Raw genomic sequence first — 25,107 nt, forward strand, 5'->3', positions numbered from 1 at the left:
GTTTCCTGCTCTGTCCGGAACACCGGGTCTTCAAAACCGTTGCACAGTAACCTCCAGGTGGGTGTGGGTGGTTAGGCGGGATGCCCCTTTTTAGGCCCATGACATAAGCGTCATGATCTGATGCTACCTGCCCCAGGTAGTACGTATGCTGTATCATAGGTATTAGCATAGAAGAACAGAGAAAGTGGTCAAGACGCTTTTATAGGTTATGTGGAATGAAGCGGAAGGAGTAAAGTCGGGACATGTGATGGTAGAGTTGCCATGTATCTGCAAGTGCCCAGTATTGTGCACAGGCTTGGGAGCGTTCTGTCTGTGCGTGTGGGGAAGAGCGAGGCAAAGGAGGGTGAGACCGGTCTCATGTCAAGTCAAGTACACAATTGTAGTCTCCACCTAGCACCCATGATGATGATGTCCAGTAAGCTAGGGGGGTAGAGACGGTGTCCCAGTAAATCGCTATTCCTTATATATGAAACTCATTGAGTTTCATTTAGCGATTTGGAGTGGGTCGCAAATAGACCTACCTCATGCATATTAATGAGGTAGGTTGCAATTTGCGACCAAATAGGATTCGCTGCCATACACGGATTGTGGCCTGCTGGGGCTAGCACACCTCCATGTCTGTGAATCATTTAAATAAATCCAAAAAAAATTAAATGCAGGGAAACAGAATGTGTTTGAGAATAAAAAAAATGAAACATTGAAGTTTCAATTTTAAGAGTATGCAGTGGTCTGTGGGACCACTGTTTGCTCTTAAAAATATTATTTACATTCTCAAGGAGTCTCTTGGGGACCCCTTGCCATTTGCAAATGGATTACTACCTTTTTTCAAATGGCAGTAAATTCTGAATGTTTTGAGACCCCATTTTGGTTGCAAAACATTTGTACATACCATTTAAATTCAGGATTAAGACTGTACATCTTGAAAAGTATTTTTGCGGTCTCAAAGGGGCCAATTCTGTGAATCGAGCCATTTGCGACCCTAAAAATTCTTTGTACATCTAGCCCTAAGTGTTTTAAGGTTAGATGTCAGTGTAGCTGTCACCACAGTTAGTCTGGTCTGAATTTATGGACATGCTCTGTCCAGCTTGCTACAATCTTCTGAGTTGGTGAGTTCCAGAGCCTGCACTGATTCTGGGGTTTCTGGATGGTAGTGATCTGCTGTGGGAATATATGGTGTAATTAGGTAGTTTTTGTGATAAGGGATATAGTGTTTATTTGCATATGGTTGGGTCAAACCGATGTGGCATGGTGTGCAAAATAATGATGGACTTGGGTGCGGCCCTGAGTAATTACCCGTTGCTGAGATTGATTCAAACATTCCATCCATCATTTTTTTTTATACTTCAGTTTGATACCCTAAGCAGTATGGGTATTCCCCAACATGGGCCCTGTGCAGACTGTGCCACTGAAATCAAACTATATCCAGCTGGCAAGCCCTAATAAGGGAGAAACCGGTCCTAGATTACTTGTGTTCCGGTTCAGAGAGAACCTGGCCTAGTAGCTCAGAATGGACTGTTCCCATTGGAGTAGGTCAAGACTGATTTGCATATGGGTGGGTCCAAACTGAGCTGGCATAGAATGCAAAATACCAATGGGCTGGAATATGACGTGAGTAATTACCGGTGGCTGAGATTAATTCAGACATTCCATCCATCATATTTTTGTATACTTATCTGTTGAATCAGAGCCTAATTTCTTGCAGAGCTAGTATTTTGTTAATATCTCACAAAATTCATTAAATTGGCGTTGCCTAATTTGTAGAGGTGTGACGTTCCAGGATTGTGGTGTTAGGAATTTTCCTAGCTAAACCAGTTGTTTCCCCTAGGTCAGTCTCCATTGAATGTCACACCTGTGGATAGACCAGGGCAAGATGGCGGAGTGGGGCGGAATCACTGCCACACCGCCTCTCAAAGGAGCCGAGGATGAGTGTTTGGACTCCCAATTAAGCCGCTTTTCTAAGTGAATAAGAAAGCGAGCGAGAGGATCTCCACAAAGTGGATTTAACTTCTCATTTGGCATTGGATTGAATCCAGCTGAATGCTACTTCTTTGTCTGCTCTTGTGCAGGCCGCCTCTACAGTCCGTATAGCTGCCACTTCCCTCGAGGCTATGCTAATCAGAGGGATGCATGTTTCATATCAGGGAGGGTCCATCATGGCTCGTGGAAGGTGATGGCAGTGATACCCCCTTCCTGTGCGCATTCCAGTCTAAGACATCTTCCTGCCTTGGTGCTGGCCCTGTGCTCCCCCACTTCCAGAAAGAGAGATAGAGTGGAGATGCCAGGAACCCAATGCGGGCCCCTGACAGGAGGTGTAGGCTCAAAGACAAGTGCAGAAGCCTCTTGGTCACAGCGCTTACAGCAGGGACGGATGGCCGGTATCAGTGACCCTTCAGGTCGGGGCATGAGTCTGCTTCTGTTTCCACAGGGGGGCTGGCATTAAAAGCCCAAAAGAAGTCCTTGGAGCCCAAAACAGTGCGAAGAGATCGAATGCCCTGTAAGGACAAAGGGGCTTTGGCTTTTGTCAATAAAGGCAATTCCTTGGTGCTTCACCCTTCAGGAGGTGGAGGAGGGGAGCAAGGAGTACAAGATGTGACCCTTGCCTTAAAGCTGGGTGCTCTACACTGCCGCTATTACCTGGGGGCCTGGTCACCAAGGTATGTGCTCCTGTAGAGGGCTCTTATCCAGTATTGGGGTATCTTTCATAGATTCACATGCATGAATCATTCCCTGTCGTCGAGATGGGAGTCCCACTGTAAAATATTCAAGCAGTGCTTTAAAAGCTTCATAGGCTATAATTGCTCAAGGCAATCTAAACAGTAGCCTATCTATGTCCTTTTAAAAAAGGACTGAATGTTGAAGGAAAACACCATACACGGCATAATGGCAGCATTTGGAAGCAAGAAAGAAGGATGTTTAAAAAAAACCCTGAGGAATTTGTTTTACTTGCATTGATTTGGAGGCAATTTTAGGGAGAAGACAGCAAAAATAAAGCTGTATGTGGTTTAAAAAATTGTGAGTCACCCTGCTGAGACAGATGTATTGGCCTGAATGACATGGGTAGGAATGGAAGTACATGCAATTATTCTTCAAGCGCAGAAACACTTTGGCAATGGGCCTTAGATGCATAGGGGTGCTTTCTAGCACTGTAAGTGGGATAAAAACGTTTGAGAGGGTACTTTAAAAAAGGCATGGGCAAAGAAGTTTAACTAGGAATATTTTATTAGAGGCGCTGTCTTAGTAATACGAAACACCCTGCGTATATGAATATAATACCTTCATCAGCTTCATCCCAATTATTTTCAGGGAGGAAAATGCAAGTACTCCCGAGGCCGGGCGTACATACACCCCACCCTCCAAAAAAAGCAACAGTGGGGAGCCACGGGCAATGGCCAATAGGTCAAGGGAGCTGCGGGTCGAAAGGTTTTGGGAACCATTGCATTAACGTGTTACCGAATCGAAATTTTGGATTAATACATACCTAAATGTCTTTTTGGTTTTGCAAACAGGCCTATTCTGCAAATCAGTCCATTTGCGACCGCAAAAGGAAATTGCACATCAGGCCCTACGAGTAATAGAGTTATCATAAAGCCATATTTATTCCATTTCCTCCTCCTCTTTGAAGGCTTTTGGTTCCTTCTTTAGTTTCCCAGGACCTGAATATAGGACTCTCGTTTAATAAATGTCCCTTTTCGTTTCTCAAGTTTTCTGCATTGCTGAAGGCCCACGCCGTTCGCAGGGAGTATCTCCACTCAGCCATAGCGCTGTGCATATCTTTGATGTGGGTGCTTTACGAGGCGCTTTGTCCTATGAAATGGGCAGATATAATGCAGTGAATGAGAATTTCAAGGTCCGAAATATTGGAGTAGCACCCCATGTTTAGCGTTATGCCGCTTGCAAATAGCAACTCTTTATTATGTTTTCACAACTTCTCTTAATAGTTGTCATTTTTACACGTCATTTTTACACCCGCTCTTTCGGTTTTGGATTGTTTCTGCACCAAAAGTAGGATTTTCTCGGTTTTTTTGGTTTCTTGGCTTTTGGAGACACATAAATGACAATCTGCTCTGAAATTACATTTATATAGCGCTTACTGCCCCAGACAAGGCGTTGAATGAATTAGCACGCTCCTAGAACCTCCACGCAGTTCATTAGGGCGTGAACAGAGAAAGTCTCAAATTTCCGTAACGAATCTGAATAAGAACAAGGTCGACCCCCAAATGTAATGTTTTTCTTTTAAAATAAATCTTGCTTTCTTCATAGACTGCTTTAGCTTTGTCGCTTTCATCCGCCTCTCGGCCGGCGCTGCAGCTCTGGGATCCTCGCACGAGGCCTCCATTATTTGACAGCTCGCCGGGTGCCGGTGCCAGTACGAAGCCTAGTTTTGAAACTGCCAGATTATATGTTTCCTTTTCCATTTGTTATTCATGGTCAGCCCGCCTTAAAAATGCGCCCGCGTCTAACTGCAGTCTTTTAAGCCCAGAATAGTAATTGGAAGTTTCCGCTTGGCTCATGGCCCATTTCCTGTCTGGGTAGTAGTTGGAGTAGCAGGTTACAGAACCAACACACATGACTGCGCCGAGGAAGAGCCGGGAGGTGCTCTCCCAAATAGCTGTCTAGCTTCTGTACTATCCTGATGGTGACCCATCTTTGGCCACACGATGTTTGAAGAGAAATAGGTTTTTTGTTGTCTCTGATTTTTTTATATTCATATTTATATTTTTATTGGGAGCAAATTGAGGAGCAAACTGGGAGCTAAACAAACACTAGGTAACCCGTGCGCAGCATTGGTCTTTGCACGACATCTTGTTAACCACAGCAGTGTTCAGTACTCTGGCTTACACATTTAATCATGTTTAACGGTCTATTTAACTCATATTAAATGAGTGAATTTGAGCTATTACTAGGTGCAATCTATGGGGTGCTTTTTGTATTTTGTATCTTGGCTGCTGCACGCACGTTAGATTCCACCGCCCTTGTTTGTCTTTGTCAGAAGTTGTTACCAAATCCCATGTTCACTATGACGTTCATTTATTGCCAGAATACATCCTCTCAGATGTGACAGCCTTATTTCCCACACAAAACTTAATTGGCACTGAGGTAGGCACGATGGCCTCGCTACAGATCGTGGGCAGGAATTGAGTATTCGTGCCCCCATCTGGGCAGGGTCCAAGCCTTCAGCCAATTCCCGTTTCACTCATCAGTAGAGACACTGCTCACATGGAATCCTTGGGTGTGGTAACCCAAGCCATGTGGGATGTTGCCTAACGTTAGCACTTAGATAAGTAATAGAGCCGCAGTTGTCCGAAAGAGAGGCCTCATTTGGCCTATTAACAAAAGGAAAACGACCACTTTTAATATTGCATAAATTGGTTATATATTGACAGTGTTGCATGCTTCAGAGTATGCTTGCTTGTGCAGATAGGGGCACTGATACATCAACTTTGCCCTCTTGCCAACATAATTGGGCTGCCAGGGCTGGAATCCTGTTTGTTGAGTAAGGCCCACGATATTCGACAACACTGAGTTGTTTGACCATTTTGGATGGGACTGTTCCCTGCAATGTAAACAGGCCTGTACCCCTACCTTAGAGCGTAACTGCATGTGAAACTGGCATCTAGGCTTTTATTTTGGCCCTGGTGTTCACACTCATCTAGTATACTTGCAGAGGCCTACGCCTGTTCATGGCAGTGTGAGGTCCAGCACCTTTCCTGTGACCCGGCGGGCGCACCAAGCATGCTCTTATAGTAGACAGAGGGCTACTGTCCCTGTCCTGGGTGTATCACTTCAAGCGGTAGTGGCAACATAACATGTTTGTGATTTATAGTGTGACACAACTTTTTCTCTGTGTTAGTAAGAGGGTGATCTACTGACTCCAAATTAAGTAGAGTTCCTCTTTTATGTGAAACTTGGAACCTGGTGCTAATTTCCGGTGTGCATGTTGAGTGGATGTGTGTCAATTGAGCGTGTGATACTAGTATGGTAGTAGAACTCTGTGTGTGTGTAAAAAGTCTGAGTACTGAAGCTAATGGGATCCATTATATATGTCCCTGATTGTAGTATGGCACAAGATGGAAGGTGAGGATGCCTTCCCCAGATCCCGTAAGCGTATTGCCGTGTTCTTGTGGCTCCAGGGTGTAGACCCATTCATTGAGGAAGTTGGAGGGGCTCCGTGTAGTCACTCATTCTTTAAGGATTGAGTGCTGCTGACAAACCTATCTTAGTGGAACAATCCTCGTATGAGGGAAGCAATAGGTTTCTAAGCAGTACTAACCTCTTGACAAATGTGTGACTACTGGGAGATGTCCCCTGTCATGACCAAATAAAGCAACCAGCCTTAAAATAGGGTACATGAAAACCTTTAGAAACAGGCATGAGATAATAAATAATAATTCCACATATGTAAAGTGCGAATGTATTACCCCTAAGGGAATCCAGGCGATGGTGGGTTTTTGGGAAGATTAAGTGAGCTATTGCCCAGAGTCACATGATGCTGAGCTGAGCTGCCGCCGGATATCGAACCGTGGGCCCCGCATTCCAGAGTCAGCTGCTCTTACCGCTGCGCCACACCTCACCCCTTGAGGAGGGACCTATGTCTCATTCATTTACATGGAATTAATGCATACTGAGCAGGGATATGAGCCCTGAAGAAGGCAGATGACCTGTTTCGGCATGTAGTTTGGCCAAAACATTATTAGTGAGACATTCTGGATGGATGAGACGTTGATTTTTATCAAACATTCTACAAAGAATCTTTTAATCATATCAAGGGCACACACTTAAATAAAAAGTTTGAGATTTTATCTTAAACTATTTTTATAATGCACCTGTATCCCTGCTTTTGTCCAGTCAAAATGCATTAATAAATCTCAGGACTGGTTGAGTTCATCAAGGTGGTATTCACCTATCTTTGCATGGAGAGGTCACCAATGATGAAGCATGCCACAACGAGGTGACCTTTACAGATATCTTTGGTTACCTGCATGGGTAAAGAGGCCATCACAGGTGAGTCCTCATTTCATAAGACCTAGGCACTTATGTATGTGCGTGATTACTTTTAGGATGGGTGTGCTTTGGTCCCTTTTCCTCACTCTCTCATTGTGTGTGTCTAGATTTTTTTGAGTCATTTGCACCTTAGCCTATTCTTGCCCAATCCAACAAAGGGGTATCTACATGATTACTGGGAAGGAAGGGTTTAGTGCCTCACAGTTAAGGTGAAACTTTGAAAATCCTTTATAACGTACCTAATGAATTGTGTAATGTTTATTTCTGCTGTGAGATTGAAGTACTTCTTTTTCCATAAAAGATATGATCAGGATTGGATATTATATTATTGTCTGGTGGTTGATTGTTGAATTCTGAGCTCTTGCCTCTCACACTACTTCCCTGAGAAGCCTGTGACTGCTCACCCTCACTACTCAGAGAAAAATGCAGAAAGCATTATACCTGCCCCCTTGGCCCTTGCAGAGTCATACTATGAAGGACCTTAGAACACCAGTGGCAAATGAGCTCAAGCATCACTGTTAGGGGCCAATGACCCCTGCTTGCTCTGTGCCCTTGACCCCGGGGTCGGACAGACCATAACTCCCAGTAGTTCACTGTGAATGGCTATCACTGAGTCAGAAGGTGCAGGGGCACCCAGGCCTGGAGCTGTGTTGCGCTATATCCCATTTGTGGTCATCTCATACTCCCCTAGGTGGAGGCAGAGGAATCCCTGTTCTTAACTTGCATTAGGGCCCAGAGCACTCATACTACCCTCCTGCCTCTGAGGAAACACCCAGAACATAATTGTAATAAGGCGGCCTCTTGTTCGGCTGGGTCCGAGTCAGATATCTTAAAGACACATGCCCGACTGTCATTGTCACATCATCAATATGCAGTCGCTCATCAATGTTTGAATTCATTGAACATAATTGGCGCCCACCTTTCTTTTTCTCTTTAAAGTTGGAAATGAAGACAAAAATGATGGAAGCTAAATTCCACGAAGAAAAGCTACAGATGCAACAGAAACACGACGCGGAGGTACAAAAGGTAAGAGCCGTTCGTGCAGTGTTTTTTCCAGCCCGGCCCCACTCGCGAGCAGCAGTGCGGAGTGCCTCGCCCTCGGCCATGCTTCCAGGAAGCACGGCGAGGCCTCTGCTGCATGTTTCTCCCGCTGTCATGCAGAAAGTACACGTTGAAACCGACGAGAGGCTCCAGCACTTTCAGGAACACCGTGTCCGAGATGGAGAAGGAGGTTCAAAATGCCTCCGTATATTACATGGGAAGGGTGCACTGCCAGAATATCGTACATCAAATATCGCCCAACAAAAAGATCGTAGCCACAATCACGAATTGTAAATCCAATCTTCTCTGTTTTTCTTTTTATTCAAATAGGCCTTCACAATAGCGCTGCTGCACTCGGTTAGCATTGTTTTTCACGATCGTATGGCGGTGTCCAAACTTTAACGAAAAAACCCAGAGCATACTTGAAAGTGGCGTGTTCTTGAGAAACACAAAGTGAGATACTCGCATTGACACCGTCTACACAGAAACCCTTTGTGGTCCGTAATTACCACCACAGATTGAGAGTTTACAGACACGGAGGAATTAGCCTTGAGAAAGTCGTGGGACTACATGCCTTACGCGACGAAACACGTGTTGGCTGTTGGGAGCTATTGTGAAGGCCTATTTGACTAAAAAGAAAAAGAGAGAAGATTGGATTTACAATTCATTGTTACATGTTGCTTGTTGTGATTTGTTTTAACAAACGCGAACACCGTAAAAACTTTAATTTGCGTGTGTTGGGGAATAAGTTGAATATATGCTAGCTGACGCTTTCTTTTGTGGAGTTTGTGGTTCTCCGCACCTTACAGCACCGCCACAATAATTGGACGATAGGAGATTTAATGTGTCAATCTTTACAGTGGCGCCAAAATACCTATACCCAATACCACGTGCCCAATTTCTTAACACCTTAGATACAGTGACCAATTTACTCAAGTAAGTAGAATGACACAACTTTGCTTTCAGTACACAAATGTGCACTCAGGTGACTCACAGTGTCGTAAACCAATACATTCAATAATTTACAGACTTACATTCCTTCCCTGAGACACCTTGGTGTCCTTTTTTAGGCCCAGCCAGGGCAGCGCATGCACTGCTCTGCAAGGCATGCTGCATTAGAGTATGGACTTGAAGCTCTGCCCCCTCTCCGCCCATATTTTTCATTGCTTTGTGTCTTTGTCCTTTGTAAATGCTGGCTTCTGGTTCGGTAATCGGCTTGTTAGTCCCTCCTTAGTACCGCTTTGTCTTTATTTGTAACCTCCCATGAGAACTGGCTCTTTTACTTCTGTTGTTACACGGTTTGTTATTCAGTCTGTAAGCACTATTTTCTTAGTGAGTTTTGTCCTACTACAGGCATGACATGCTTTGCAGCAACATTCAACGCGCCAGGCTCTCTTTCACTTTCCAAGCAGCCGGCACAATGGCAGCCGCTTCTTTGCAATGCAGTAGGTCTCACATTTAGGAGAGTTTCAGCTATTGGCATTCTATATGACAAAAGCTTAAACTCTTGCAAATGTGAGACCTGTTGCTTTGAAAATACAGTTTTTTTGGGTTGTTTCCAATCGCTCCGTGCCACGCTTGCACTTAATAAAGGTCACGCCCCTTTCTTTAGATGAGCCGTGTCTACAGAAAGGGGCGCGGCCACCATCAAAATGAAAGCACTGTTTGGGGCTCTTTTACAAAAAGAATTGTTTTTCAATCAAATGCTTTTTTGATTAAAAAAAAGCCCCATACCGCGCTTTCACTTTAATGGTGGCTGTGCCACTTTCTTTAGACATGGCTCATCTAAGAAAGGGGCGTGGCCTCTATTCATGTGCAAGCGCGGCATGGGGTGCTTGGAAATAAAAAATATTTGCAATTCAATAGGTCTCGCCTTTGCGAAAATTTAAGCTATTGACATTTACAATGCCAATAGCTTAAAGTCTCGTAAATGCAAGACTTTTGCATTGCAAATGCTTGTTCTGTAACTGTGTGGGGTAGAAAAACATCAATTATCTAGGGCTGGATAAATCCATTCACTATCCCAGCCTATATTGGAAAATTCTTTGGAAAACTAGGATTGCACTAGAACAATGAAAAGAATAGACAATTTCTTGTTAAGTTGAGCAAAACAACCTTCCAATCTGGCACTTAGGCACCTTTTAGTAGAGTGGGATCCGGAGCCGCATTTGGCTGTAGGGAGTCCTCGGAAGCCCTGAACCAGGCAGGCCTCTGCATGGGCGAGAGGGCATGCGTTTATTGCGCCTGCTGGCTGCAGAGCTGCTGCTCAGATACTTCATGGGCCCACTTCATTTGGCCAGAACCTGAGGCCGATTTATGATAGTCCATCAGTGTCTACAACTTCTCTGGCCTCAAGCTATCTAATTATGATTGTTCATGGACTGACAATTGAAGACAATTCAAAACAGGCACATTTTGCTTCCCTGGCATCAAAACACGTTCACATTATGTAATTCTTCCTCTCCAGTGTTTCTTGTGAATCAATCTCCTTCTTCGTAGTGAAATAGTTGAACAGCCATCACCACTGTAAGGAAGGAATTGGTTACAAAAATCCCATTTCAGAACCCGAGACATGAGTCTATTGCTTTTCCCAGTCTTATGGCTATGATTACATGATGCTCAGTGCACAGCAAGGTTTTTGGATTTTTTCGAGTGGGCACAATCTCTTCTTCATTTCTTCCTTGGTCAAGATGTTATATAACAGCAGAATGTTTTTCCACCTGATCCCCGAGTATCGACTGTCTCAGAAGAAGCTCAACATGGTTCAGGCACGAGACATCTACCATATGCCCGCATAAGAATATGTGACTCCAATTGTGCGATTGTTCTATTTGCAAGGACAGTGATTAATTGACATACTTGTTTGGTTTCCTTGTTGTTAGTCATCTCCCACCTAGCTAAAGAACGTCATCCTCCTTGAAACCTGGTTATGATTGGCCAGCAGTGCTTAATTTGAGCTAGTATTTGCCGAGGGTCAGCTCTGGGAGTTAATTATTTAGTATTAAGCAGTCATTAAAAAAAACCTGAAAAGTGCGACATTGCAGGCCCTCTGGTTATCCCAGGCCCTCTGGTTATCCCAGGCCTAGCGTTAACCTCATAGATGGAATGTGTTCTCTAGGCCAAGCCATGCCCTCCAGACAAAGCAGAGCTGTCCTTCAGTTGTCTGGTTTCCTGCCAGTTGGCAGAGGTATAGACCTAATCTTTCATTGCATGCAGCAGTTCCTGGGCATTGGTTCAGGAGCCTCAGAGGAGACCAAGAGCCAGTGACAAGCTCCAATGGCCTTCTCACGTCTGTGCTGTGTGCCACCCGTCTTTATACCCACCCGCTGCAGTTTGAAGCCAGATAGGGTCTCTTCAATGTATAATGTATACATTAATTGAGTTATCCAATTTATAGGATTGCGATTGTCATTGCTTGTATTACATGGCATGCTGTTTTCTTTAACCAACCTTAAGGTACTATTTTCAGGTGAACTTTGTAAATATGTCCCATCATCAAGATCACCCTTGTAACTGTATGCAATGTACAATGGACTCATCCTTGTTGGGGTTCCTGTTTGTAAGGACTTTGGACTCCCACCCACTTTATGTGCCTGCCTCATCATGAAGTCTGCTCTTAACTGTGGTTCGATGTCCACAATGACTTGTACTGAGCACTTATTTTGTTTCATGAACCCAGTATGATTTGTAAGGCCAAAACTGTTTTCACCGTACTGGTCGGATAATTAGAATTGTAACTTATTTGTTGTTTAATTTTAAAAAGTTAAAAACGTGTAACATAGTGGGGCTATTACAATCTTTCTATGTGTATCTCAATATGTTCCCTTTCTTTAAAAGGTCAGTTACAGTCCTAGGGCATTCATCAAGACATGATTCTTTACATTAGCCAACAGAGTCAGCTGCTACAGTCTGTCACAATTACCCAGTGTGATTTGTAAAAGGTATAGGAACATATAACATGGCACATAGCTCAGCTGGTCCTTAGCCTTCTGTACTGGGCATCCAAGCATAAGCACTTACCAAAGATACATTATAAACTTGAATAACACAACATATTCTAATGGAAAATATTGTTCTTTTATAAAAGTTGCTAAGATATCTAATTTCTTATGTCTGTATGAATAACATACTCTTTAACGTTATGCACTAAACACACATCTCCACACGTGTATCTAAACATGCATAAGGTGATTATTTCGGTCAGTGTAACATACTGCTTACAAATGTGGGTGGAACCTAGGCTCATTGGGAATGGGGGAAAAAGGATTGGAAAAGACTCTGCCTATGTCTTGGAAAAGGAATCACATAATTAGACTGTTGAGACAGGAATGTCCACCTGAATGGTTAATTGACTTCTACCCCATGCCTGACTGCATTTGAAACTGGTATCCTGAATTTTGTTTTGGCCCTAAAGTTGTTGTAACGTAGCATGTGCGCAGACGCCTGGGCCTGTCCTTGACAATGAGAGGTCCAGGACTTGTTTTGTGATCTGGAAGAGCACACCAAGCATAGTATGCAAGAAACTACAATCCTTGCCCAGGGTACATCACATAAAGCAATGGTGGCAGTGCACCGTAAATTGAAAATTTGTAGTATGGCAAAACAATTTTAGGTTTTGTCTAAGGCAGCAGTGTGCTGTCTGTTGCAAGACATTTTGTTACCTCACAGTGCGCTTAGAGCCCCCCACTTTTTGCCATTGGTTGGCCTCATTGTCACTTTCATCTGCTTGCTTCTTATTTGATGGCTTATGTGGGATTGAGTTACCCGTTGTGAGTTTGTCCTTCTCCTGGAGCATGGATGCATTACTTTGTCTCTACACAGCTCATTTTTGTTGTTAGACACTTTAGTAGAGTACATGTGTTGATCACGACGCCGATGGGGCCTTTTTTCCCCTATGTCCGTCCTCCTTATTTTCAGCCTGTTTCGCTGACTTCAGAGGAAGGGGAGGACTGGGAGGGGTCTGAGGACCCTCTCACACAACAGTGTGATTATGATCCGGACTGGGCAGAGGATTTGGGGGAGGCCAGTGGTCTTGACACCTCACCTGACCTTGGCATGCTGTCTCCTCCTACCGTGGCTATGGAGTAGGGAGCCAGTTATGCAGTGGTAGTACGTAGGGCAGCCGAGGTCCTCCACCTTGAACTCCCTACGGTAGCCGTCAGGACTAACCTGACAGAAGTGCTTCAGCCGGTGGCAACCTCTTCGGAGCCCTTGCTGCCTTTTAATGATGCACTGTCTGATGTCCTTTTGGGCACTTGGTCCAGGCCCAACACAGGGGCTCCTGTACACAGGAACGTGGCTCCGGCGACCACCTCTTTCTCTCCCAACACCCCACTCCCGAGAGCTTGGTTGTCCAAGCCTCTGCTTCTCAGAGCGCGTTCCCTTCCGCACCTCCGCATAGGGAATCCAAGAAGCTGGAACAGCTTGGCAAGAAGCTGTTTTCATCTGCCAGTTTAGGGCTGCGGTCGGTGAACACCGCATGCCTCTTGGGCCGTTATTCCCACTCTCTATGGGATACGGTTGAGCAGGTGCTGTTTAACTGTCAGGAGGAGGCACGGACAGTACTCTCCCAAGCTATAGCAGTTGGCAGAGATGCAGCAAAGTTCACCATTCGTTGTGGGCCCCCAAGCCATTGAGCGACAGTGGGCCATCAAATATACTTCCAGAGCACGGCAACGTGTCTCTTGGCTAAGACCAGCAATACAGATGCTAGGCGCCTGAATGCAGGAGGGAGACCAGAAATATCAACCAGTAGTGCCAGCTGGGGAGAAGGTTCAACCTCAATCATATCACATAGCACTCGGAGTACCTCATGACAATATTGTAAAACCCTCAAACAACCCTAAGATAGATGTAAAAAGTCAGCCTGCTCCAACGCACATCTTTTACAAGCAGCTAAATGCGTCTCCCCAAATCTGGCGACCCGCGCAAGTATAATAATATTGGTAAGAAAACGTAAAATGTATTCGTTTATGTCTATAGTTGACCGGTGTGTCCCTCACCTGTGCATAACAGTTACACCCATGTTCTAGGAGCTAGCATGCATCCCAGAGCCATCTCCCATCACTGCTGGGCCGCACCAAGAGGGTCCGCCGAGACACCATAATGGAGGAGTACTGAAAAGAAATGGAACGGGCCTCATCTTCCCACTGTTGGTACGTGGTTAGGAGCGCCATCTCAATGGGCTCTGCTGGGACAGTTGGGAAGCCAGCCTGGAAAGCCTATGGTAGACGAGTATTGTAAGGGGGTATTGGGTACATCAATTCAAAGAGCTGGTTAATGTCAACAAAATACGATTATCAAAAAGATCACCCAACACATGCATATTAGCTGTCTTCAATAAAGATTTTATAGAACGTTCACACATTGGGGGAAGCAGCGGATTATTCGGTAAGGGACTGAGCGGAGAGTATGGAGTATCAAGGTCTTGAGCCTGGCCAAGTGCCACCAAGCTCAGCACGTAGATGTGATGACATCCATATCCTTCCTAGTAGCATGCCACTTAAAAGACAATTTAGGTAGTATGTCCCATGTTCTGGCTATTGTCCTCTCCACTTTAACGTGGGATTCGGGGCGGGTGGGCAGAGTCTATTAGCACACACAATGGGCCTATGCAACTGGGTAGTATGTATAAAGGCCTGGGACTACAAGACCACCCTGTTGTAGGGGCCTTACAAGAACCTCCCAGTGAATTCTAGGTTGTGCACCCCACATTGAAAGGAGGAGAAGTTGGCGCAACTGCTTGAAGAAAGCCTGTGGGAGTTCCATAGGGATGTTAACAAACAAGTAGAGACACTTCAGCAATATTACCATTTTCTCCAACGATTTTTGGGCAGTCATAGAGAGGGGCAAGCAGAGCCATTCATCCACTTGTGTTAGTAATTTATCTGAAAGAAATACGTAGTGATAGATTCCTTAACTTAGAAATACCCCCAGGTGTCAGACTGGATCCGGAAAATGTTCTTCAGCAGTACCTAGGCGCATCTGTAGGCGTCGTCGTGCGGCCCCGCGTGCGTCGTTGGCACCGAGATGACGTCGCTGGAGCTACTTAGACGGGCCCACGCGCGCTGACGTCAGTTCTTTCTTTTTCCGCATCAGCACGCGCAGATCCGGGAAGAGCAAGTACCCCCAGTCATTTTTTTACTGAGTTTTTTGAGGCCTTTTGTCTCAATTTCTTTTGAGTCGCTCGATTCCTGGTGTCGTAGGGATGCCCGGCTTTAAGAACTGTGGGGACTGTCACTGCATGTTGTCGGTGACGGACCCACACCGCGTGTGTCTTGCCTGGGGTGCGACCATGACTCCAAGTCGTGCCCCGACTGCCGGGCCATGGTGCCGAAAACTTTGCGGGAGCGATACCGAAAGTTGCTGGAAATCTGGCAGTCGGCTCCACGCTGCTCAAGGTCCCGGTCCCGTGGAAGGTCGAGGGACCCGTCACCGAGCCGTCACCATCATTCTTCTGGATCTAAGTCTTTGCACTCGGGATCAGGTAAGTCGTATCATTCCAAAAAGCAGTCGAAGAAGCGTCGTCGCTCCTCGACTTCCCGTCGCGCGATGCGTCTGAGTGTGTGGGTGGTGCCACCCCCCATGGCTCCGGCGGAGCCTGCGACATCGCTGCCGGCCTACCCACCCTTTCCGGTTCCGTTGGCGACGCCTGCTCAGGTGCAAGAGTTTCTTGCTGCTGTGGCCCGACTCTTTGGGATCCGGGATCGGACCCCGGTCAACGCCGGTTGACCTCGTAACACCTCCACCATCGTCGACCTGACCAGCACCACCTTCGACGTTGCCCGCTCCTCGTGACGACTTCGTCCCCAGTTTCAGCCCGGACACGGTGCCGGATCGACGCCGTGCGGTGCCGATCCCGACGCCGATGGGGGCCTTGTTTCCCTATGTCCGTCCTCCTTATTTTCAGCCTGTTTCACAGACTTCGGAGGAAGGGGAGGACTGGGAGGGGTCTAAGGACCCTCTCACGCAACAGTGTGATTATGATCCGGACTGGGCAGAGGATTTGGGGGAGGCCAGTAGTCTTGACACCTCACCTGACCGTGGCATGCTGTCTCCTCCTACCGTGGCTATGGAAGAGAGAGCCAGTTACGCAGTGGTAGTACGTAGGGCAGCCGATTCGCCACATGCAATACAAAAATCTAGGGCCTGGGAATACTATATGTTGACTTGTGTCAGTCTGCAAGATCCTATAAGCATCCAGATACCGCCTACCTCCTCTGTTGTGGCAAACTCTGGAATCAACCATTTAAGCCTTCTTGTATGCTGGGCAAAAGAAGAGAATGTGTGTCACAGATTCAGTGGATGCTCCACAGGGCAGGCAAGCCCTCTTGGCAGTATGTGTGGCGCCAGCCCAACTGTCAGTGAAAGAGTGCAGTGGCAGGGTTTCGAGCCATAACTGGGTCAATACCTTCCTTGCCAGTACGGGTTGTATTCTTGTCAAGAAACTGCTCTGCTTTATAATCATCCTTCAGCTGAAGGAAGGAGACGGTCAGGGAGCCCAACATGTTCATAGTAGGGTACTCAGTCTAAGCTGTGCCTAATTTATCTTTCGGGCTGCTGAGAGGTGAGGTCGGATTCCCCCCTTGGACCCTCCCATTATCTTTCATTCCCCATTTTTCAGAAATTTCTCTGGCATACTTAATCCAATGAAGGGTTCTAGATCCTGATCTATTAAGTATTTCTTTCAGCCCTTGTCGGTAAGAGTGCAATTCAAGGGTGGTCCAGATCCTTCTCCAGTATAGGACTGGTCTGATGCCAGCCCCTTCTGAGATTGGTTTGAGCCCCATGTCGACCCTAATGGGGAGAAGAGGGTACTAACTGGAAGGCCCAACAACTGTCTCAAAGATCGATTCTCAGCAATCACAAGCACGTTCACATCCTTGTGCCCCCACAACTCAGCTCGATAGAGAGCAGATACCCCCACCAGCTTGATGTTTATAAACTTGGATCACCGGGCAAATGGGTCTTGAGGGAGAACCCTTTTTCGCTTTCAACAGCGCCCCGATGTAATGTTCCAGTTTAAGTCTCCGCCTGGAAATATATTTTTAAAAGTGGACATAACTAATGGTTTGAGACTCCCTGCTGTATAAATTTGAATCATTCATACTCAATATTAATCATTTTGTGGTTTTTAAAGTACAGGATGTGCTCTGGAACATTGTGTGATGGAGTGCAGTTGCACTGTACTTATCTAAGAAGACTAACTACCCGGGAGTTATATTTGTGTAAAATGTAAACTTTTAAAATGTTTATGTAGAACCTAGACAGCTACCTCTTGGCAGCGATTGTTACTGATTTTTGGGAAATCCCCAGTTGTAAATTGTTGTATGGCCCACTACAAGAGTAAATAATCAATGGGGGGAATGGATCACTTTTATCTGTAATACCAGGGACAGGTGTGGTAACCAACTTTAAAAACCCTCATTCACGTACAGGAGTGGTAGTGCGGTATATCTTTGTTCTCCGCTTATCATGGAGCGTGAAAGCATCATCATAGGGTCTTTTTTGACAAAATGCTTTCCTCCACCTTGAGGTAGACTATCTGGTGTTATCAGTAGTGATCAGAAATGGTAAACAATAATGTGAAGTGAGTTAAAATTGCTTAGTTCTCCATCCCAAACAAACTTTATTTGGTTGAAGAGGTAGCAAGTATTAACAAGCATTTACAATGCAATATGTCTTGCACTGACATTATTTTGAATTATTTTGAGCTGTTGGCATTGTAAATGTTTTTTTTTTTTTTTATCCTTTTGTGAAGCATTAATCAAATGGTGTAATGCCAAATGGCAATAGGTCACTGTGGTATTTTGTAATCTATTGCTTTGCATTTGAACCAGATATGTTTTTTAGTTATGAGTTGTTTGTGTATTATATTAATTTGATGCATAATTAAGGTTAATACCCATTTATTTTGGAATAAGGACTCTGAGTGGATATTACTAATCACATAATAAAGGTAATATCAAACCTAAATTCACACACATAGTGTAGTCACAACTTTCTTAAGTAATACTCCCTCACACCTACATGTGCAGTTATAGTAATCTCACACTTATATACACAAGGACAGTGAATTCATATGTCTAAGTGCTGTGATTGTAATATCATACGAATATTTATAGTAATAACAATCTCACACCAATATTTACAGTGATACAAATTACACACCTATATCAACAGCAATATTAATTTCACACCTATATCTACAGTGATTTTATATCACATCTATATCAATTGATAGTAATTTACACCTATCCTGGGTGCTGCAACCACCGGCTCAAATTAAGCAGAGGGAGAGGAGAGCAATGATGGAGGGCCGAGAATCCTGGAGGGAAAGGGGAGCAAGGAGGAAGGGACGTGAAGCCTGGAGGGAGAGGGTAGCAACGACGGAGGGATTAGAAGCCTGGAGGGAGAGGGGGAGGGATGAGAGGCCTGGAGGGAGAGGAGGGACGAGAAGCCTGGAGGGAGAAGAGAGCAGCATGGGAGGATGAGAAGCCTGGAGGGAGAGTGGAGCAATGAGGGAGGGACGAGAAGCTTGGAGGGAGAGGAAAGCAATGAGGGAGGGACGAGAAGCTTGGAGTGAGAGGAGAGCAATGAGGGAGGGACGAGAGGCTTGGAGGGAGAGGAGAGCAATGAGGGAGGGGCGAGAAATCACATCATGCATTCTAGCTCACAATGAAGGTTTTACACATCACACATACATATAGTATTCTACAAGCAGGGCAAGTAACTTTGAAACGTGGACTACCTTGTACTTTTTCTGGTCCAGTATTTCTATTGTACGAATTTTAAAACTCACTTCCCCAGATCACTGTACAAAATAAGTTTAATTAAACCAGCACAACTGCAAGTGTTGATGGCACGCACTCCCTGCAAAAAACTTTCACCTCCAGTCTCGGCAAGCCTGTGGGATGGAGGGGGTGGGATGACTGGGGGTTTCACTGGTAAACGAGGCAAGGGTTAAAGGATTATGGCCTCAGTTCGTCTGGGCGGGGGCTGGGGGTAGCGATATAATTATGGTACAGGGTGGATTAGGTGGGGCGCACTAGGCATCGCTGAGGAAACACAACTCGGAACACTGTTGGTACAACTCGCAGTGTGCCCATCGGCTGAGAGCGGAGCAGTGTCACAACCCCGAGCCTGCAGCGCTACCAGCGGTGTTTGCAGTGCCCTGGCCGCCCCTCTGCTAGCAGCCTAGCCCCCAGTCACATTTCTGCTAATGACCCGCAGTTCACCCTCTGATTATAGCAATATTTATTTGTTGGTCGTGATGCGCCATTCCCTAAACATGGCACCGCGGGCCAGCTCAGTCAGTCAGCACGCGCACTAAGAAGGCCCCATTCACGCGGTTCGTTCCTTTTGCTTTTTTGTGACGTCAGTGCCGGAGACAGAATTAGCCATTTTGCTGAACTCGAACGCGCGTTTTTTGGGGGCTGAACGAGCTTGGAGATTTATTTATGGATTTTTATATAGCGCGAACTTTACCCGAAGGTGTCAGAATGCTTTACAATAGAACCAGTTACATTACAAAAGGACTTCAGAGTACATGAATAACATCAAGGATACAAACAGATATCTTATCCCTTAGTAGAAAAAAATAAGTATTTCTGACAACGACGTGCATATGCCTAGCAAAGTCGTAGCTTTTGATACCAACCTGCTCCAAACCAACCACTTAGTAAGAAACTGACACTGCTAGTGGCGGGAAAAACTCATGACTTTACATTGGTTTAGGCAATTGTTTACAGCAAGACTTGCTCAGTGAGTTCTTATTATTCATTGGCTGTTGAGCCACGGAGATTGTACTGTGGATTGTGATTGGCCCAGAAAACACTTGCCAACTGTTCATTGGCGCAGTGGTATCCCTGTTAATGAGCCGGCGCCAGTGCTTGAGAATCGCAGTGATAGCTGAACTTGCGAGTTTACCCTTTTAGCGTAGATTTAGTTTGGCCAGCCACTAACGCGGCCTCGCAGCAGTTTTTGTGGCGCTCTCTTATCAACCACCTTCTTCCAACGACGTTACGCCCCGTTCCGTACAAAGTACTGTGACTCTTTCTAGCCTAGTGTACGGGACTCTGACCGACAGATCGGCGCCTTGCAGTGCTTCCCCAGCGCCCACTTCGAGATCGGTGAGTTTAACATGCATGGCTGTCTCGTGTGATAATGCTGCCCTAAGCACGGGCAGAGCTGCCCCTGCCGTATCCTGCGATTGATTGCAGCGATCTTAAGCTCGTTTAGAGCGGGACTAATGCACAGGCACTATCAGCGTATGATACGAGTTCATTATAATCATAAAGACGGCCTCGCGCCCTGTAATACAGCTCGTGCACAAAGGATTGGGATCGGCACGTCAGCCTTCCCAATTTCACACACACGACGTTCTAAAACAAGCGCTCTGCAGCCGCTTGTTTATATTTGCATCGCGCTTTTCACTTTCACTGTAAGTGAAAGCGCGATGCAAAAATAAACACGTGGCTGACTGAAACAGATGGTGAGATAAGAAATTGCTTCACGACAGTCGTGAAGCAGACGAGCCAGTCCGGATGGGCCGGATGAAAGGGAGAAAAGCAGTGGCCCAAAAGCATCATTTTCAATGGGAAGCCAGTGTTTAGCATAAACGCTAATGGGACCCAATAAAAATGATGAGTCCCCTTCTGAAATCTCCTCTCTCACTATAGGTCTCGCCGAGCGGGCAGCGCATGCGCTGCAATGCTAGGCTAGACCTAAAAACGTGGGGAGGTGCGCCTACAGAAATGCAACTGTTCTATAACACCTCATTGTTCATGTGAGGTCGACATGTTTCAGCCCTCTAGGGTGTCTTGAGGGCTTTCTTCAGGACCTATATAGAATCCCAATTGTTAGCACCCTATCAGAGTGGGTAAATAACTCACCCTTCTTCTTCGTGACAGGTCAGTAGTACCTCTGACTGGGATAAAAGATTAACGTGAAACATTTTCAATTATACATTTTAAACATTCATTGTGTGGAGTGAATGTTAAACTCCAGGTGAGACATGAAATCCAGTGCAGACTCTGGTTAACACAGTGTGTCATTACAATAAATTTAAAAAGAGAAAATTAAAAAGGCCGAAAAGCTGACAGTTACATGTATCTTATGTTGCAATCATCATGGATTGCTATGCTTTGATAATAAAGTCAATAGGTAACAAATGAATAATGAAAAGAATAGTGGTTCCTACACCCATGCTGCGAGGATACGAGGAGTGTTCGTGGGCTCTACTGAACAATGCTGGAATGCACTTTCTGATAGTTACTTTGTGAAAACCAAGCACGCAATTCAAATGCATAGTCAGGGACTTCCGTGATGTTAGGTCGTGCGTGACGGTTATTTATAAACAGGTGTAATGCGCTATGTACTAAAATATAGAGCGCTGTTAGTGAACTGAGGCCAGATGCTGTTGTAGATTATCACTCGCAACTCTGTTAAAGGCCGCACTTCCTAGGACCAAGTTATGGTCGCTCGCTTGCAGCGATGTAAGGCTGCATGTGCTTAAATCTTATTTGAAAATCGGCTCAATGGTGATCAAGCATGTTACGCTGAGAGTTCAGGAAATACATGTGGCCGTAAGCGATCATGGGGTAAAATGAAGCGCTGTTGAGAATTCACATCCAGCTAGATAGAGAACCCAGCAGGGAAGACAGTGGACATGCACACAAACCGATTTTGTTTTAAACCTTTTGTACTGGGGTTGCCATTTTTCTGCCACTCGACTATAGAAGATAAATAAATGCTTGAATTTTTATATAGAAAAATATTTTGCGTTATTCTGCTGCATATGGTTATTGGACTCATATTAGCTCATGTCATAATGTAAATGACATCCTAACCTTGGTGGATAAAACAGCAAATGGTCAGTCGGGTGCTTTACACTAGATCATATAAATATAGGAAAGTACTCTTGAAGGAATAATGTTTGAGATATTGAATTAAATGCTTAGAGATAAGTCTCATCTGACTTCAGTCCCAGAAAGTCAATTTCATTTGCAAAAAAGATTCAACCATGAATATAATCAAATATATAATATACATACCACTAGAGACAGATGGCAGTGGTAAAAAATGAATAGTCAGCACCTCTGTTATGTTTGCAATTATTAGGTAACCAATGTAAAGGTGTGCTCAATGAAAACACTGTACCACCAAAGCAGTGTTACTCTGTATAGGAAAAATAACTTTTCCATATACTTACATAATCAAAAATACAATTTAGAGCACAGCACCAAAGTAATTTAAAACTGACTCTGTTGTCAGTTTGATTTTAATTATAATAATACTCCAAGGAAAACAAGGTGGACAGAATAATATAGTCCACATGTAAATACAGATGTAAGTTAGTTCTTGATTAGTTGACACATAGTTGGAGCGTAGATGCAGACAACAAACACGTGTTCCGTCGTGTAGACGACTTTCTCAAGGCTTCAACTGTAACTGTTTCGTTAATGATTGTTAAATTCAAGATAGATTCTAATCCCCTTGGTACACTGGGGAATTTGAACAGCACAAGCTTCAAAAATATCCTGGGTGCAGCGGATGATATCCCAAATTCAAACTTTGTCTCTCAAGTACGAGAGTCAAACTTGTAAAAGCTAGGGTTTGTGGTATTCATTATGATTGACGAGACTACGGTCCTAAAACTCCATTAAGAAAGTAAGGTGTCCATATTTGGTGCGGGGCAGCCCATGTCTAAAGTGCTCCCGGCTTCCCATGGAAGACTTTTCAGTTAACAATCATTAACAATCAATTTCAGAAAGAGACTAATCGTAACAAAACCAATGTGAAGGTGGCTCCAATGAATGAAGCGGAACCCAGGAAAATTATTATCTACTTACCAATCAGTGATAAGCAGTTACACATTTCCTAGTATACATGAAGGAAAGTTGCAGTTCTGTTAAATAGATGGAGGCTTTCTTCCTTTATTTCTACTTCATAGCATATGAAAAAACTAACTTTCCCAACAGGCAACGGAAAAGGAACTACAACAGTTCACCCAATCAGCTCTCAGTCCATTGGAAATAGACAGGCATCCCCTGGTTAACTTCCTATTTCTTGGATGCAACAGGAGCAGTTCCATCTCTTTGCTTTATTCTCCTTGATTATTCTCAGAGCCTGAAACAGTCCAGAAACAATAGGGGCATGAACACATACGTATATACCTAAGATCACAATCCCACACAGTCAAAACATCGCACAATTGGAGAGACTCCTAAGTGTAAATAACAAGGAAAAATGGATCATCTAGTCTGGGTACACTGATGTAACACAATCACCTCAAACATGATAAAAGGCAGATACTTATACCTTTTGAGAGCTTTCATCTAAAGGTATTTCGCTGAACCTTACTTCTAAACGTCATTCTGGGTTGGGAAAGATTTCTCAGGAACTTTGGATGGGAATAATCATCACTTCCGTGTCCTTAATATAATTGAAACTTTCCTTCATGTCTACTAGGACATTTTTTATTCTGTGTCAGGGCCGGAGGCAAGGGTTATGTTCGATCAAGGATAATCCACCATCAAAGATTTCATGTCCAATGCTGATTTGAAATAAAACCGTTTAAACATGGAGTTCGGAGACCAATCTGCTGCATTCATGATATCCTCTAGGCGTGCCCCTGAAGAAAAAGCTTTAGAGGCTATCTCACCTCTGACTGAATGGGCTCCAAACTGCTGGACACCAATGCCCGCCTTTTGCCGATGGGCTATGGTGGGATCGCTTTGAAAGGTTTCTTCAAAGAGATTAACAACTGGCATTCACAGGGGGAATGGAGTTCTTCTGTCACATTCTCATAAGTGTTGAGACAGCGTACCACACATAAGTTGGGGGCTTAGTCAAAAGCCGGGTACAACACCACTTTCAAATTTGACTTAGTATGTTGGGAGATAGGAAAAGTACCCCCCTGAGGAGTAAATACCCTGCCCAAATGTCTAGGGTCCGGATAACACACACTCTTCGACATGACACCAGACACAGCAACATATAGTGAGCTTCTCTGAGATCTCCTTTTGTTATAAGTGTTAGTTTCTTAGCCAAGATTGTTAAAGGTATATTACCTTATTAACATCCCATAATATAGAATATCTGGCTTCCGGGGGTAACACAAAGTGTATCCCTCTCAACAGTTTGCATACCAAGGGATTTTCTCCCACCGGAGACCCCGTCACAGGAACGTGACACACAGAGATAGCCGCTCTATAGGTGTTTATTGTCCGGTAGGCCAAACCCTGGGATGCTAGTGACGCTAAGATATTCATGACTGGGACCACAAAATACTCCATGGGATTCTGACTGTTTTGAACACACCAACGCACCAATCTGGACCAAACAGACCTGTATCGTTTGTTGGTGCCATCTGCCCAGGCTGCCGTCTGCATTCTTTCAGCCTCTTGCAAAAGCCCTGGGACTCGTCAGCGTTGCCGGTAATCTGCCAAGCCATGAGTGGCATGCGTCTCTGCCGAATTAGCAGGTGACAATTGCCAAGAGGATCCAGAAGGAGATCCGGAGCGTGCGGTAGGATTGGAGAATCCCAAGAAAGTTCCAGAAGAACTAGAAACCATACGCGAGACCCCAGAATGGAGTGATCAGGACCACGCTTGCCCTCTGTCATCTGACCTGAGTTGACAATCTCATGATCATTGCAAACGGAGGGACGCAAAGCCTGTCTCCTTCTACCAATCTTGGAGTAAGGCATCTGTGGCTGTCGCCAGAGGGTCCAGTTTCCAGCTGAAGCATCTGGGAACCTGGTGGTCCAGCCGGGAGGCAAACAGGTCCACTGTGAAGAGACCCCAAAGGGTTTTCTGTCTCTTGAAGACCCTTGGATCAAATTGCCACAGACTCATATCTGACCATTCTCTGGAGCACCAGTCTGCCACCTGGTTAGAGGCTCCCAGAAGATACTCTGCCATGATGGAGACGATGTAGGATATCCAAAATACCCAGAATTCCTTGGCCAAATCTGCCAACACCTTCAATTTGGTACCCCACAGATGGTTGATGTAACAAACTACTGAAATGTTTCCATCTTCATTAGAACGCTACATTTCA

General features: G+C 45.0%; 1 protein-coding gene across 4 annotated transcripts in view; it reads left to right on the forward strand.

The window, feature by feature from the left end:
* Positions 1-25,107, forward strand: part of CEP112 (centrosomal protein 112) — a 2,536,355-nt gene that overhangs the window by 650,669 nt on the left and 1,860,579 nt on the right. For all 4 annotated transcript variants that reach the window (XM_085617276.1, XM_085617275.1, XM_085617278.1 and 1 more), the window contains one exon: positions 7,942-8,028. In XM_085617276.1, the coding sequence (XP_085473402.1) occupies positions 7,942-8,028 (87 nt within the window). The remainder of the gene's footprint in view (positions 1-7,941; positions 8,029-25,107) is intronic.

This window comes from Triturus cristatus, chromosome 7 (assembly GCF_964204655.1).
Source record: "Triturus cristatus chromosome 7, aTriCri1.1, whole genome shotgun sequence".
NCBI lineage: Eukaryota > Metazoa > Chordata > Amphibia > Caudata > Salamandridae > Triturus > Triturus cristatus.